At 31.4% G+C, this 16,722-nt stretch overlaps 1 protein-coding gene across 2 annotated transcripts in view; it reads left to right on the forward strand.

The window, feature by feature from the left end:
- The window catches only part of SerT (Serotonin transporter), a 59,278-nt gene that overhangs the window by 32,001 nt on the left and 10,555 nt on the right, over positions 1 to 16,722 (forward strand). For both annotated transcript variants that reach the window (XM_088262480.1, XM_088262481.1), the window contains 5 exons: positions 5,583 to 5,793; positions 7,490 to 7,628; positions 8,572 to 8,706; positions 9,551 to 9,729; positions 10,461 to 10,755. In XM_088262480.1, coding sequence (XP_088118606.1) covers positions 5,583 to 5,793; positions 7,490 to 7,628; positions 8,572 to 8,706; positions 9,551 to 9,729; positions 10,461 to 10,755 — 959 coding nt within the window. The remainder of the gene's footprint in view (positions 1 to 5,582; positions 5,794 to 7,489; positions 7,629 to 8,571; positions 8,707 to 9,550; positions 9,730 to 10,460; positions 10,756 to 16,722) is intronic.

Genomic DNA, 16,722 nt, shown 5'->3' on the forward strand with positions numbered 1-16,722 from the left:
TTTCTAAAATCTGTCCCGGAAAATTTTATCCTTCATAATGAATTACGACTTATTCTCCCACCTTCTTTTTTACTGGTCCTAATGACACTGAGGAACAAATACGATAACTGGTTTCAGTCATCGTTTTTGTTCTTCTCCCTCTTCCTCAAAGCTTCCGTGTGAACTATTATCAGTTAATGCTAGATATGCTGGAAGTTTCAATGCGGAAGGTGGGATCATTGATGTAGTTGATTCAGGTGGCATTTGTGTCTCGTCAACGTTCATTTCGACATTTGGATCGTGAGCAATGCTCTTACCTGGTTCTATCGGTATCGTTTTCCTGCGTTTTAAGACTGAATTCTTTGGGTTGAATCTGTTTTCTTCCAAAAACTGTTGAAAACTCTGGCGCACGTCATCGTCATACGCTTTTAATGGCAACCGATTAAGCAACTGACTAGTTTTAGCAACAGTCAAGGTTTTATGTCTTTGCAAAAATGATGTTATCCATTCAGAGCCTGGTACGATGTTCTTTAATATTCGTACTCTTCTGCCAAATCTATCCAAATAGGCTATTAGAATGTAGCGAATGTTAAAAACACTCACTGGGAAATCGTACTCACTCATGTCTACTATGCAGTTTACGAAAGATTGCTCTTCGCCCTTGTCACATATCGGAGGTTTTCCCACAGGTTTTGTGTGCTGACCTTTGAGTTTATAGTTAATCGTCCTTCTGGGGATTTAGAAAATTTCTTCAGCCTTTCTTTGACTGATTGTACCATTTCGAATGGCCTCCAAACACTGCTCCACTCTCTTCGGTGTAAAATCGCAGTATCGTCTGGCATAAGGCCGCTGCTTGTGTGTTCTTGACATTTTTGAAAAAAATATACCATCAGGAATTAAGTAAGTACACTAAACCTATAGATATTTAGCAAAAATGTCAAGTTGTATTAGCCGTTTTAAGACTTTTGATCAAATTGATTAACTATGGCCCTTTGTGGATACTTTGCACCAGGTGCAATGTTACCCCAAATGTAGTCAATACAAGTAAGTTCTTAAAAAAATATAATTTTTACATAAACTTGACAACGTAACCAAAAAATACAACATTTGAGAAAAGCAGGGCCTACCTACCTACGATTTAGAGACCACTCACTTGTTGTAACTTGTTTCAGTATACTGATTACATTGGATTTTTTCGGACACAATTTTCAGACAGAAAACTTTCTTTACGTTCGGACAGGAAATACGCATTGAAGCAATAGCGACCGAATGTTACTTCTTTAAACTAAAAAGTAGATTGAAGTGCCATCTATCAGAAACAATAGAAAAAAGAATGAAAAATGACATGTATCAGAGATGACCAGCTCCACAATTTCTTTACAGAAGGTGGTGCAAAGTATCACCCATGGTGCAAAGTATACCCACTTTACGGTATATATATATATATATATATATATATATATATATATATATATATATATATATATATATATATAAATATATATATAAATATATATATATATATATATATATATATATATATATATATATATATATATAAATATATATATATATATATATATATATATATATATATATATATATATATATATATATATATATATATATATATATATATATATATATATATGTATATACATATACACATACTTACAAACATTATAATACATACAATGGTATCTTTCCTATAAAAATACAAAATTAAATAAACTACAAATAATAATATATTTTAGGTAAAGGTTAAAAAAAAAATCACTTCTCTTATGACGATGAAATATATCTTGTTTTGCGGACACAATTCAAATCGCTTAAAATGTGTAAAATACTCTGACCAAAAATATTAAATATTACTCTTGTATTTTAATGTATACAAATGAATTTGTCTGTATTTTTAGTAACTTAACTTTAACTTATTTTTTTTCATATTTTTTTTCTTGTATATTTATTGGAAAGATATAAATGAAAATTTCTGATGTTCAAACTTGTTATTTAGGCCAGGATATAAATTTTTCATATTTATTTAATATTAATATAAATATTTTATGTTAAATATTGATTCCTATAGTCGAATACCTAAAATCTGTCACAAGTTGGACATTTTAATGAAAAATCCGAAAACAAAAAGAGATGATTCGAAAGCCCACTCCTTCACTATTTAAACATTACATTTTAGAATACGTATATCGGTCATTAGAATTGCCGTCATATTGTAAAATGTGCTTGAAATGTAGTTTTTTTAGATTATCTAAATTCGCAATCAAGAATTAATCAATTATATTATATGACATATTCTATGCCGAAACCTAAACTTGCAGCAGGAAATTGACTAAACCTAATTATTCGCCTGAATATCGCTGATTGTATACTCGTTAATCACTTTAACATCCTTTTCAAAGACGTATCTTATTGCTGACGTAAATTGGTAAAGGCAACACGGGGTTAATTCGTTTACAAAGTCGCGACATGAACTTTACGCTCGCAGACGAAATACATCTCACCAACACTCTATTCTAGCATTTCAAATCGAATCAAGCGAATGACGACGGTTTAAAAAACGTCTTGATTTCATTTTAAATCATGGCTTTTTTCACAAAATTTATAAAATTTTTATTTTCGTTTACAAAAAATTGAGTATTTTCGATCTAAAACTCTCATTTAACAAAATTCAGCTTTGATAAAAATACGGGAAACCTCTACAGTATTATTTTCATAATTTGATCAGTTATTATATTTCAAACTTTTTGAGTGTGTCCAAATACTTGTTCCCATATCGCTCACTCCTTTCAAGAACGTCATAAATCAAAAATCGACAATTTTAAGTTGTGCATACTTTCGGAATGCCCAGAAAATGTACTATATCCCAGCAAAAGCGGCATATTTTTAACTTAATATTTACCCGCTACAGGGCAGAAAGTGTTGTTTTTGTATTTTGAAGAAAAGGTATTGTTTATTTTTTTTTGTAATGTACTAAATATTTTTCAAATGGAGAAAAAACCTTCAGGTTTTACCTAAAAAGATCTGTTGCACAGTAAAAAGTTCAATAAGTGGCTTGATATTTATTTTTAATACACTGTATTATATTTTTAAACTTTAAAAACGTTCTCCTGAAAAATCAAGTTTTTTTTTATTTATGACGTTCTTGAAAGGAGTGGGCGATATCTGGATTATCGTCACTTAAGATTTTTCTTTTTACATATTTGACATCTCAACATAGATGAAGAAGAATATGGAAGTCTAAGCATTTACAGGTCTTACGACCTGTCATAGGCTTGGTTAAATGTTCACTTTTTACACGTGTAACATTAACCGATTCTACCTATGATTGACAACCTCTAAGTGGAGACAATCCAGATTTGTGAATAAGTATTTGGACACACTATTTTTGGTGATATTTGGTATCATTTTTAAGATGTTCTAAAAACACAAATATTTCTCAGTCAGGAATAATAAAAAAAAACAAAAATTAGAAAATCAAGCACAAAATTGGTATGCTTATGATTCAACAATCAGAAACTAAACGAATTCATTTTCACATCGTAAAAATAGGACACATAAGTTTTTAATGTGTTCAATATCAGATAATGTAAATATGACAAGTCAGTATTAGCAATACTTGTTTAATACTCCTGCTTACTCTACACGTTTTTACAAATGGTCGATAGTTTTTCATGAATATCTGAAAAACTTCTTAGCTTCAGAAATTGCAACTCATGCCCTCATATATTGCGAAAAATATTAAAAGTATTTTATCATATTATTTGTCGATCGACAACGTTTTTGTGTCGAATCAAAGATTTGTGATGTTGATAATATTATTTTTGCTGAGTCACAAAACTAAATACGAAAAGCAACACGGGGAAAACGGTTCGAGCGCCAGAAGGGTGTGACAATTACGGTCGGGGTCGGTATAGATAGAAAGTGGGAAAGAAAGTTCGAGAAGAAGACAGCGGAACGTGGCTTATTGGCATCATCATGTCTTTTCTCAGGAAATGTCTGGAAATGATCACCTTTTCGTTTTTGATTCGAAGGCGAAAAGTTGAAGCAAAAAGAGTTGGGAAAAGAAAATTATTTCACAAATGCTTTATTCTTCTGTTATCCTGTACCCAAAATCTCAGAATAATTATAATAAACCTGGAGATATTCATTCTTAGGATAATTCATAAGGATTTTTTCACATTATGAGAGACGCTATGGTATTTTTGGTGAATTTCGCTAAATTATGAAACCAGGTTTTAATAATTAAAAGTAAACAGTTTAATAAATTATTTTTTCCTTCTTTTTATTTTCCTTTTTCTACTACGATTCCTTTTTGCACCAAGATGCAGTGCATTTCTAGAATATATACAAATATAAATGAAAGTTTTTCAGAATTTTCATTGAATATCACTGTATCTACCTATTTAGATTTAAGTAACATCAAAGTTCCGTTATGTGTAGCTTTTAAGTCTACGATATGATTTATTCCTAAAATTTTACACCTCATTTTTATAGATCTATCAATTTCAATATAAATCTTAATAATCTAAGAAGCTTTCCATGAGTACTTCGAAACTTCGTTTTATACTGTGCAAAATACTTATTTTATACAAAATATATTGACAGTAAAATTTTTATTTATTTATATTTTATAAATTTATATTTGGAATGAAAATACCACTATTTCTTAAAATCTGTTGTGATACGTGTTTCCGTGCATTACGCATCATTTTTACACATCATATGTGAATTTAAGCCTAAATTTTAATAATTTTTGGAGTGTTGAAGGATGTTCCTGTTTTTTGTTACATTTGAAAAATATTTTTATTTAATTTTTTTATCAGTCGGAACGTAGACGGTGTTTTAAAATGATGTGGAATGCGTCGAAACACCTATCATAATAGATTAAAGGAAGTAATGGTTTTTATCAAGTGATTATTTAAAATGGATAGATATAACCACAAAGTTACTGCCGAATCAATAAATAATATTGAAAATAATTTTATTGACATCTCGACAAAAATTAAGAAGAATATAAAACTCTAGGTATTTAAAGGGCTTAAGTGATCACTTTATACACGTATAAAATTCACCATTATTCTACACATGATTGACAAACACTCTACTCACATTTTTTAAATTCTAACATACGAAAATCATAAACTTCATCACGAATTATGTGTGAGTTCACTGGATCTACCTATGGTTGGATTGAGAACGCTTTTATTTAGCAGAGACCTTTTTATTAAGATGTACGTAATAAAAGAACACATCGTAGTCATACAGGAGAAAGTGACCAAGTACATTTTTTACAAAAACGTGATCATTGACCATTTGATATCTTACTAGCTTAGTATTCTACTAGCTTAGTAAGTATTGTATAATATATTGACTTGTTGAAAATGACTACCTGCATTGATGTTTATTTTCTTACCAAGCAAAAGTGACTTAAATGGCCCTCCTGAACATTTTGCGTTTTGTTATTTGGTCACTTTCTCCTGTACGACTACAATATATAGATAGATGTATAGTAAAAAAAAGAAGAAAAAAAACAATTGATTTGTGTGAAAATATTGTGATTATCCTTATTGATCTTCGTCTCGCAGGTGTCGGGTACGCGATATGCTTGATAGACATATACATGGGCATGTATTACAACACGATCATCGGCTGGGCAGTGTACTACCTGTTCGCGTCCCTGCAGAGCGAGCTACCCTGGACGAGCTGCGGTAACGAGTGGAACACGCCGGAGTGCGCGCCCGTTACGCAGCAGCCGGCCAACCCCAACGCCACCAGTCCTGCCAAGGAGTTCTTCGAGTCAGTGGACCTTAATGGAATACCAAACAAATAATTTTTCCGTGTTTTTTTTATTACAGTTTATGATGAAATTAAAAAAAAAATATATAAAAAAACATCAAGTAAAACTTAAAAATTAAAGTTCTAATTTCACAATATTTTAAATATCGCTCACTCTTTCGAAGAACGTCATAAATAAAAAAAAAGATTATTCAGGATAATGTTTTTAAAGTTTAAAAATATAATACAATTTATTAAATGTAAATATCAAGCCACTTATTGAACTTTTAACTGTGCAGCAGATCTTTTTAGGTTTAAGTTGAAAGGTTTTTTCTCTATTTGAAAAATAAGTAGTTAATTTAAAAAATAATAATTAAATACCTAATACCTTTTCTTCAAAATGCAAAACAACACTTTCTGCCCTGTAGCGAGTAGATATTAAGTCAAAAATATGCCTCTTCTTCTGGGATATAGTACATTTTCTGAGCATTCCGAAAACATGCACAACTGAAAATTGACGATTTTTGATTTATGACGTTCTTGAAAGGAGTGAGCGATATGTGCAAAGTACTCATTTTTTAAATCAAGATTTAATTGATATCTCTTTATATTCTCCTCTCTATTTAATTGATATTCTCCTCCTACTCTCATCTTGTACTCCTCTTGTTTTTACAAATTATTTTTACAAGTTCTGGAGGTCCTGGGTTCAATTCGCAGGGTCAAATAAACTTATTACCCTCGATATTTATTCAATATTACCCTGGACTGGTACCTGAAGCGGAGGGCTGATTATCTTTCCTTCATGTGTTAACGATATAGATAACACTGTTTATAGGATGCAGAGCCCTATGCACCATTGGGGCGCGGTAAGGGTTTTGAAATTGAATATATATATATATATATATATATATATATATATATATATATATATATATATATATATATATATATATATATATATATATATATATATATATATATATATATATATATATATATATATATATATATATAAAGAAATACATATGTAAGACGAAAACCACTAACTAAATAAAAGTATTTAATGTACATACTTGATCACGGTAACTCTTGGTCGGCTTCTTCTTTTAACTTTATTTGCCTCTTAAAGTTTTACCCTTTTTCTTCACTCATTTGTTGTACACATATGACCTAACTTGTTTATCAAGGATGTTACACGACTCGAAAGTCTAACTAACTAACTTACCATCACGCCGCTTCCCCGCAGGGGTAGGCAAAGAGAATATAACTCCACGCCAAGCTAACAACTATAACTCCCGTTTTTACAAGCAATCTTCGCCTCTAACACATTCATACATCTCCCTATACATTACCCGCCGATTATTCCGACTCCTGACCTAACCACTTTTGTGTTCAAGTATTTAAAATATTTGATCATGCCAAGCTTTTTCGGCCTTTCTCTGGTTCTATTATCAGGCACATTCACCTCGTTTGTTTTATCCATATTTTTTTTAAATATGTATATAAAATAAAATAAAAGTGGAAAAAATGTGTAGATTTAGTTTTATTATAAAAAATGCAGTTCTACTAAGAAATGCCAAAAGTACAAAACATATATCTAATATTTATAATGTACTCACATTTTTTTGTGTGTCACACTTAATTTAACTTGATATTTTTAAACCTTTTGTTTACTGCTTATGTCATAATACCATAATAAATATATTTGTTTTTACAGGCGTAAAGTTCTGGAGCAATACAAATCTGACGGATTAGACATGATGGGACCAATAAAACCATCCCTTGCTCTTTGTGTTTTCGGCGTTTTCGTCCTGGTTTATTTCTCCTTATGGAAGGGCGTCAGGAGCGCAGGAAAGGTGACGTAATCCTTATTACTATTAACCTAGTGACGTAATCCTTAGTAAATATTAGGTGGACCAGGAATTACGCTATTATTTTGAAACGGTCAGGTTTGAATCTACATTACTAAAACCATTGAAGAATCAAGCCAAAAACTTGGATCTTCTTGGTCTGAAGAGATATTTAAACCAGTTCTAAAAACTGTTTAATATGAGATTTAGAAGCCATTTGAGCTATCAGATGCGTGTGAACAATTGCAGTTCTTTATTATAATGACAAACATTTTTTCGTTACATTTATAACTGGAACGAAAGGTGGATAATTGATAATAATGTTAGGCAAAAAAACTTTTTTGTTGTTAAATTATAGTCATTATTAATACTAAAAAAGTTATTTTGTTAGAATAGTGGGCAACTCATTCTCTTCTAGTTATTAAATCAGGGTTGAAAAATAACGTTAGCATTTTACTGTCGACATTTGGAGAGACTTCATCTGATGCTGAAAGAAAGAAGCCCAAATTAAGTCAAGCAAAGTGGAGTAATTCTTCATTCAGACAATGCATGCCCTCTTTCAACAAAAAATACCTGAGAAAAAATGAATGTCCTTAAATGGGAGATTATACTTCACCCTCCATATTCACCAAGCCTTGCTGCATCTGATTATCATCTACTTTAATCTATTAAGCACTCTTGAAAGATAAAAAAAATTGTGATGAAGTTACCGAAATGTGGTCGATGTTAAAAATTACCTCAAAACCGATAGATTTTACCAAAAGAGGTTTTGAAAATTTACGAAATAGACGAGAAGAGGTTACCAAAATTTTTGGCAATTGTTTATTTTAATTCTATCAACAAATAAATTTTAATGCGCCACTACTGTAAAATGGTTTCATTCTTGTTCCACCTGAAACAATGTTATCTATTTAGACAGATGTAAATTAATCGCAGGATCATTTTTCAGGTGGTGTGGGTGACAGCTTTAGCGCCTTATGTAGTGCTTTTGATTTTACTAGCAAGGGGCGTAACACTTCCTGGAGCTGCAGAAGGAATACGTTACTACCTAACTCCAGAGTGGCATAAACTTCAAAACTCTAAGGTTGAAATTTCAAAAAATCTCTATTACTATTAAAATTATACAAATCAAATGTCAGAAAATGGATATTATATTAAGAGCTTAATCCTTTGGCTGATGAGTTTCAATGAAGATTATATTTATTTTATTCGTTTTTTTGAAGATTGAATATCCATTTTGCATTAATTCTATTAATAATGGGCAGAATAGTGCAGGCTTCACAAGTGTATAAAGTTATTTTTACACTATTTTTTGACATCTCATCAAAGATGAAGAAGAATATGGAAGTCTGGGTATTTACGTTTTTTTTTAAGATTGAATATCCATTTTGCATTAATTCTATTAATAATGGGCAGAATAGTGTAGGCTTCACAAGTGTATAAAGTTATTTTTACACTATTTTTTGACATCTCATCAAAGATGAGAAGAATATGGAAGTCTAAGCATTTACGGGGTAAATGCCCAGACTTCCATATCCTTCTTCATCTTTGATGAGATGTTAAAAAATAATATGAAAATAACTCCTGTAATTGGAGATAATCCAGATTTTGTGAACAAGTATTTGGACACACTCAAAATGTTGTATGTAAAGTTATTGCTTAAGCTAGCCAAATGCCAGGTCGTAAGCCCCAGGATGCTCAGACTTCCATCTTCTTTAAAAAAAGGGAAGAACTATGTTTCATATCAAGTTGAGACACCTTTAAAATTGATATCTCATCCGTAGGGTGAATAACCCAGTGTCTGAAATAATAAATAATATTTATATTTATATTGAGTATACATTTTATTGATATTGGCACTTCGTTTGGTTTGATTTTACATTGACCGACAGTGGCACATAATTACACAAGCACATATGTCCTCTTAGGTATGGATAGACGCCGCATCCCAGATTTTCTTCTCCCTGGGTCCAGGGTTTGGCACTCTCCTCGCTCTTTCCAGCTACAACAAGTTCAATAACAACTGCTACAGAGATGCCATTCTTACATCGTCCATCAACTGCCTCACAAGTTTTCTAGCGGGCTTCGTTATATTTTCGGTATTGGGGTAAGTCCTGTGTTAAAAAAAAAATCTTTCTTATTTTATTATTTTCGTTACGTGCAAACAACTAGAAATTGGCTAGACTATTAAAATATTTGAAAGATATATTTAAGACTAGCTTTACCCGACCACGCGTTGCTGTAACTCAGTCTGGTTAAATTTGTACGGGATAAAATTCACATTTGTACGGGAAAGTAATTAGAGGGAGTTGTCAACCAAGGGTTCCAGATTCACCAATATATTATTTAAATTTACCAACAAAAATCCATTAATGGAAAAATTAAAAATCCTCGAATAATCCAAACTATCCCATTATTTTTTTAAATTACTATTATAATACACTACTTAAACCTATGATTATATAAAATCATAACTCTACATATTTTAAGTGGTTTAATTTTTTTAGTGGTATTACACAAAGTGAACAATAAATGATAAGGAGAGTGTTAAAATCATGGTTTTCAACCGTGCCTTGTTGTGCCTACCCTCCCAGCAAATGATGTAACGACAAAACGTGCTCACTGATCAAATAAAATAAATGTCGAAAAAACTAAATATTTGTTGTTTTATTAACACTCTTCTTATCATTCGTCGTTCACTTTGTGTAATACCACTTAAAAAAACATTAATTCGTATTTTTGTAGTTTTATTTTATAAAATGCAATTCTACCAAGAAATGAAAATAATTATGCTATTTCTACAACTATGTTTTATCAAATTTAATCATTCTCCAACAGTTACATGGCACATGTCCAAAACAAGCACATAGAAGAGGTAGGCCTTGAAGGACCCGGCCTGGTGTTCATAGTCTACCCGGAGGCCATAGCCACCATGACGGGATCAGTCTTTTGGTCCATTATCTTCTTCCTGATGCTGATCACCCTGGGGCTGGACAGCACTTTCGGAGGCCTGGAGGCCATGATCACAGCGCTGTGTGACGAGTACCCTCGGGCTCTCGGAAGAAGGCGAGAAATCTTCGTAGGACTACTCCTGGTTTTCATCTACATATGCGCCCTGCCAACTACAACATACGTAAGCGATTTTTCAAGATAAATTTTATTTATTTTTAATTTAAGTTTTACTAAGTAAATACCACTATTTCTTAAAATCTATCGTGACACGTGTTTCGATACATTTCGCATCATTTTCAAACACCGTATAAAAACTGATTAAAACTTAAATTAAAAATGGAAACATTTTACCACAAAGTGACTGCCGAATCAATTAATGTAATTTTTATTTATCTAAACTTCTTGTACTGAAAATATGGTATGTACATTAGAGGGCTCATTGCTAAGAAGCAATATCTTTCAACCAGCAAAAACATACTCGTGATGTCGTTCAAATGTTTGAGCCTTATACAGTCGTTTAAGGGCAGATAGTGCATGTTATTAGTATGAAATTATAGGGCAGGTAGTGTTTGCGAAGACAGATTGGTATGGAGTTCTATTCTCTTTGCCTACCTTTGTGGGGAAACAGCGTGACGGTTAGTTAGGTAGTTAGATGTAAGCTATTTTATTTATTATTTAATTTTAAAGGCATAATATTTTTTGTTGCTAAAGATTTTGTGGTCTACCAAAATAAACAACTATAATAAATATAAATATTTATTTTCGTTCCTTTGTTGCATTTATTTACAATTTTTTTCTCAGTTTCATATTTTAATTTTTTTTAAGTTTACAATAAAAAAGACATGTCTACAAAAATACACGACTATAGTAAATATAAACAAGCGATTTCGTTATTTTCGTATACTTTTTTTTACAACAATTTTTTTTCAATTTCATGTTTTTTTTAAAAAGTCAACAATAAAAAAATCTGTGCAACATGGATTTTTTAACTGTATCAAATTCTGTGCCTCATAGAGGTAAATAACACAAATCAAACCATCAACGAAATAGTAGGTATAACTATTTCATATTACACATTATTTAGAAACACAATTAATCGCGATATTGTAGATACGTAATTTGATGTAGAATTTATCGATGAGGTTACAAATTATATGGATGCCTAGCTTTAATTCACAGTTAATCGCAGTTAAGCCTCGCAATCAATAACAATCGCCTTGCCAGTATTCATTATCCCGTACATCCTCCTCTAGGGAACGAGCTGTAAAGAGCTACCTAAATGAGAGGAAGTAAAGTCCTTGTCAATATATAGATCCTGCTAATGAATTGAAAGCTTTCGAGGATGCAGACAATAATTATCTCATTTTTGTATAACGGCGCCCGAGGAGGTCCCGCGGGAAATACGCGTGGAAATGTTTATATGGAAGGGAAATCTGATCAATAGGAATAATACAATTGTGGTAAAGATATTTTTGTATGAATATTTATTGTACAATATGGTTAAATTGTAGATACCGATTTTACTTACAACATTTTGAGTGTGTCCAAATACTTGTTCACAAAATCTGGATTATCTCCAATTACAGGAGTTATTTTCATATTATTTTTTGACATCTCATCAAGATGAAGAAGAATATGGAAGTCTGGGCATTTACGAGGCTGACGACCGTCATAGGCTGGTTTAAGTGATCACTTTACATACGTGTAACATTCACCAATTCTACCCATTGTTGACAACCACACTACTCAAATTCTTGGAAGTTCTATATATATAAACCAATTTAGAAACCTTGTTCTTGAATCACTGGAACTTCACTAGAGACATCTATTAGTGAGATGTAAATTTACTTGATGTAATTTTCCGATTTTACTTCTCGTTATATCCTGTATAGTGTTGAAGCTGATTACCTTTAATAAATAGACAACGATAAATCATTCCTTGATGATGTAAAACAATGCGATAGATGAGTCTTCGTAATCACTTAATAGATATAACGAAGTTATATTAACCAAACTTGAGATAATCATTAAATACAAATAGGGTTAATCGATAACGAGGACGGCCGAAAAAGACTTGGCACGATTAGATCAATCAAATCCTCTCTGTCTACCCCTGCGGAAAATGGCGTGATGGTAGTAGTATGTATTAGTTGTAGATCTAATAATGTAAAACTAGATATTTATCGATAGCACCGTTTAAGAATATAAATTATTTAAACATGTTGAGTGTGTCCAAATACTTGTTCACAAAATCTGGATTATCTCCAATTACAGGAGTTATTTTCATATTATTTTTTGACATCTCATCAAAGATGAAGTCTGAGCATTTACGGGGCTGATGACCGTCATAGGCTGGTTTAAGTGATCACTTTACACACTTTTCATCTCACCAATAGATGTCTCTAGTGAAGTTCTAGTGATTCAAGAATAATGTTTCAAAATTGGTTCATATATGTATAGAACTTCTAAGAATTTGAGTAGTGTGGTTGTCAATAATAGGTAGAATCGGTGAATGTTACACGTGTGTGAAGTGATCACTTAAACCAGCCTATGACGGTCGTTAGCCCCGTAAATGCCCAGACTTCCATATTATTCTTCATCTTTGTATGAGATGTCAAAAAATAATATGAAATATAAATTATTTCTAACTCCAAACGCTGTATCCATAATACCCTAAGATGTATACCCTAAGAGTCGATCTTACTCGTAGATTCCTAGCCCAATGAAAGCAGGTCAAAGGCAACATCGCACATTCGAAAGAGCCGGTAATATATTCCGAGATAACACTTCGCCTCATGTAACATTCATAGCCATAACGTTTTACTGGACACCTATACCATGTTATAATGATAGTCTACTGGGAATTACGAATGTATGTCACCCATTACCTGAATGAAGGTATACGCGAGTCATTATTTTGTCCTCATACTATCACCTCATAACCGCAAATCAAAACCCAGTGAAGTGGTGGAAATTATGATTTAGATATTTAAGTGTAAAAACATATACGATTTTGGTGACACGAAGAAACGTAACAATTATTTTTCTGACTTCAACAGATTTTTATTATTATTTTTATTTCATATTTCTTACTATTATTTTGTTGATTATCTATCGATCAAAAAAACACTAAGCAGTGTAAAAACAGTAATGTGCTTTTAATTTTTATCTCCAGTAATGATGCATAGGGTTCTGCATCGTATAGAAGCCCATATACACACGTATATTGTATATATATATATATATATATATATATATATATATATATATATATATATATATATATATATATATAAATTTTTTTTTTTGGGTATTATATTATACTTAAGTAGGCTACGCCGAAGATTCGATCCATCCCGGGTTCGATTCCCAAGAGGGTCAAAATGAATATAAGTGATTTTTCAGTCTAATATGTCCAAATGTAATGTAATGTAAGTTCAAAGCTGATCACGATAACGATCGAGATGACACTGCTTCTATACGATGTAGTACTCTATATTTTTATAAGCAATAGTGTGCTTTTAATTATAAAAATATATATAGTTTTTGTTTGTGATAAACACTCGAACATTCACAAATAAATAATTTATTTATTGATTTGGCGATTAATTTGTAGAACTCCATTTGAATTTATGTATTAATTTTAAATCAAACACAGATTTTTTGAGTCTAAGTTGTATTTTATTAACAAAAACACAAAAAAATTAAATTGTGATAATTGTTTCGCCTTGTTAGGGCCCTAACAAGGCGAAATAATTGTCAAAATATAATTTTTTATGTGTTTTTGTTAATAAAATACAACTTAGTAGACTCAAAAAATCTGTGTTTGATATAAAATTAACACATAAAATTAATAAATTCACGTTAACAGCAATCGGAACAAGAGACTCGCGAGAGATGTATGGTATTATTATTCTCCACGATTAATTTTATGAGCCACCCTCTCTGCCCCCGCTACCTCCACCTTCCTCCCTCCTAACAGAACCTCTCGAACATTTGTTGTTCCCCTCTCAGACAAGGGATTGCTCCATCAATTCCCTTCTTCACTCTTCATCAGTCATTCTGTAAACTGTACTTATCAACCTGAATTCACTTTTGTCTGCGCCGAGATGAATAGTTTCTCTTTCTGTTTGCAAGTTGCAAACATTTTGTTTTGGTATAGGGGATAAAGCACCGCAACGGATCAAACTCTAATTATCTAAGGTAAACGTTAATTAATTAAATAAAGCAATAAATAAATCAATTAATTATAGTCTAATTATACGAGGAAACCACTTCAATACACCTTTCATTAATAATTTGTTGCCAGCGGAGGGCAAACCAAAATATGAACCAAAGGCAAAATAAAGGAATGGGTAAATGATAAAGAGTTAATATTGTAAAAGTCGTAAAACACATGTACATATTTTTTGTGTGTTTTATGTTAAAATGGTAAAAAAAACGTGTGTTAAAAAAATTCCACCAACAAGATGCATAATGTGGCTTACTGCCTCTCTGAAAAAAATAAACAAAAAGAATATAATTTTTCAAAAGGAAAAAAAAAAACATGTAATCCGTAGTATAAAAATATGTTTAAATCAGTTGTAGAAAAAATACAAATATCCTCTAGTACACAACTATGATACCCGCTTCATCCACGACTATGGGCGTTTGTCCACTACACTTAATTACACGGAATTTTACCGTCCGGCACGTCAGATTTAAAACGATGATTGGCTTGTGCTTTTGTCCATCTTTCTTCGGATCAGAGCTCTTGATCGGTGCGTGAATTTGATCACGCTAAACTGTCGTAGTCGCTTTCATTTTTCAAAACCGGACTGCCGGACGGTAAAATTCCGGGTAGTGGACAAGCGCCCTAAGGGTTGAAGGTCTCAAGATTAAGCAATACATATGGAAGTGGTTCAATTGTTTATAATAAGAAAATTTATAAATTAATGTAATTACATATGTATGTATTAAAAATTAAAGGAATCATGTATTAAATTGTTCTACCTCCATTACTATAGTTTACTCTTGGGACCATCAACCCTTCGTTGTGGGTGAAGCGGGTATCATAGTTGTGTGCTAGAGGATTTTTAAACATTTTCCACTACCTGATTTACACACATTTTTATGCTACTGAACGCTATTTTTTCCTTTTGAAACATAATATTATTTACACTATTACAACGCGAGAAATAGTATTTTACCCCCTTTACTAAATTATGGAAGTCAATTGGAACGGTTGGGAATGACTTAATATATGTACTGTTTTTACTTTCCAAACGGTGAAATATCAGCAACCATCAATCAACCACCGTAAATAAGATTCACCCCCAGCTCGGACGAACATTAGCAGCTTTTCTTTCAACTGGAAAAATGATTCTTAGGAAATTTTGCCCTCAATCACGCATTTACATTACATCAAACTTCCACCATAACATCAAATAATGCCGTTTTTGTATATAATTATATTTTAATGTATTTCTACATCAACACGCATCAGCTAGACTAAAAAAATGTAATAGGTGTTTCAGGTGTCTCAAGATGAGATGATGATCTATCGTTTTGATACAAAATAAGATAGTAGTCTGAGTATTTCGAGCTTATGACTAAGTATTTGGTTGGCTTAAGTGATCACTTTATTCACTTGTGTAACATTCATTCTATTATTAAACATCCATGTTTCATTAATTTCTCAAACTTGTTATGTGCAATGGTCTCATATTCATTTCACAATAGATTTGGAAGTTTGGCTGCTTGTGGCGCCATCAGTTGAGAAATTCGTGAAGCACATATATATTTATATCTATATCTATATATATATATATATATATATATATATATATATATATATATATATATATATATATATATATATATATATATATATATATATATATATATATATATATATATATATAGCTTACTCCAATTAAACATATGTGAGATTCATTCCAAATTAGTTCACAAACATATATATTTACGATAAAGAGACCGATTTCAATTTTTAGATACTTCATTTCACCAGATGACCATCAAAAATTTATTATGTTAATACATATGTTATCAGACATTGGATTATTCACTGTACGGATGCTATAAGTATGTCAACTTGAGATTTAACTGATAAAGTTATTACATCAATATGTAAGCTATGTTTATTCTT

This window comes from Brachycentrus maculatus, unplaced genomic scaffold (assembly GCF_059751285.1).
Source record: "Brachycentrus maculatus isolate JH-2025_06_01 unplaced genomic scaffold, ASM5975128v1 h1tg000180l, whole genome shotgun sequence".
Lineage (NCBI taxonomy): Eukaryota > Metazoa > Arthropoda > Insecta > Trichoptera > Brachycentridae > Brachycentrus > Brachycentrus maculatus.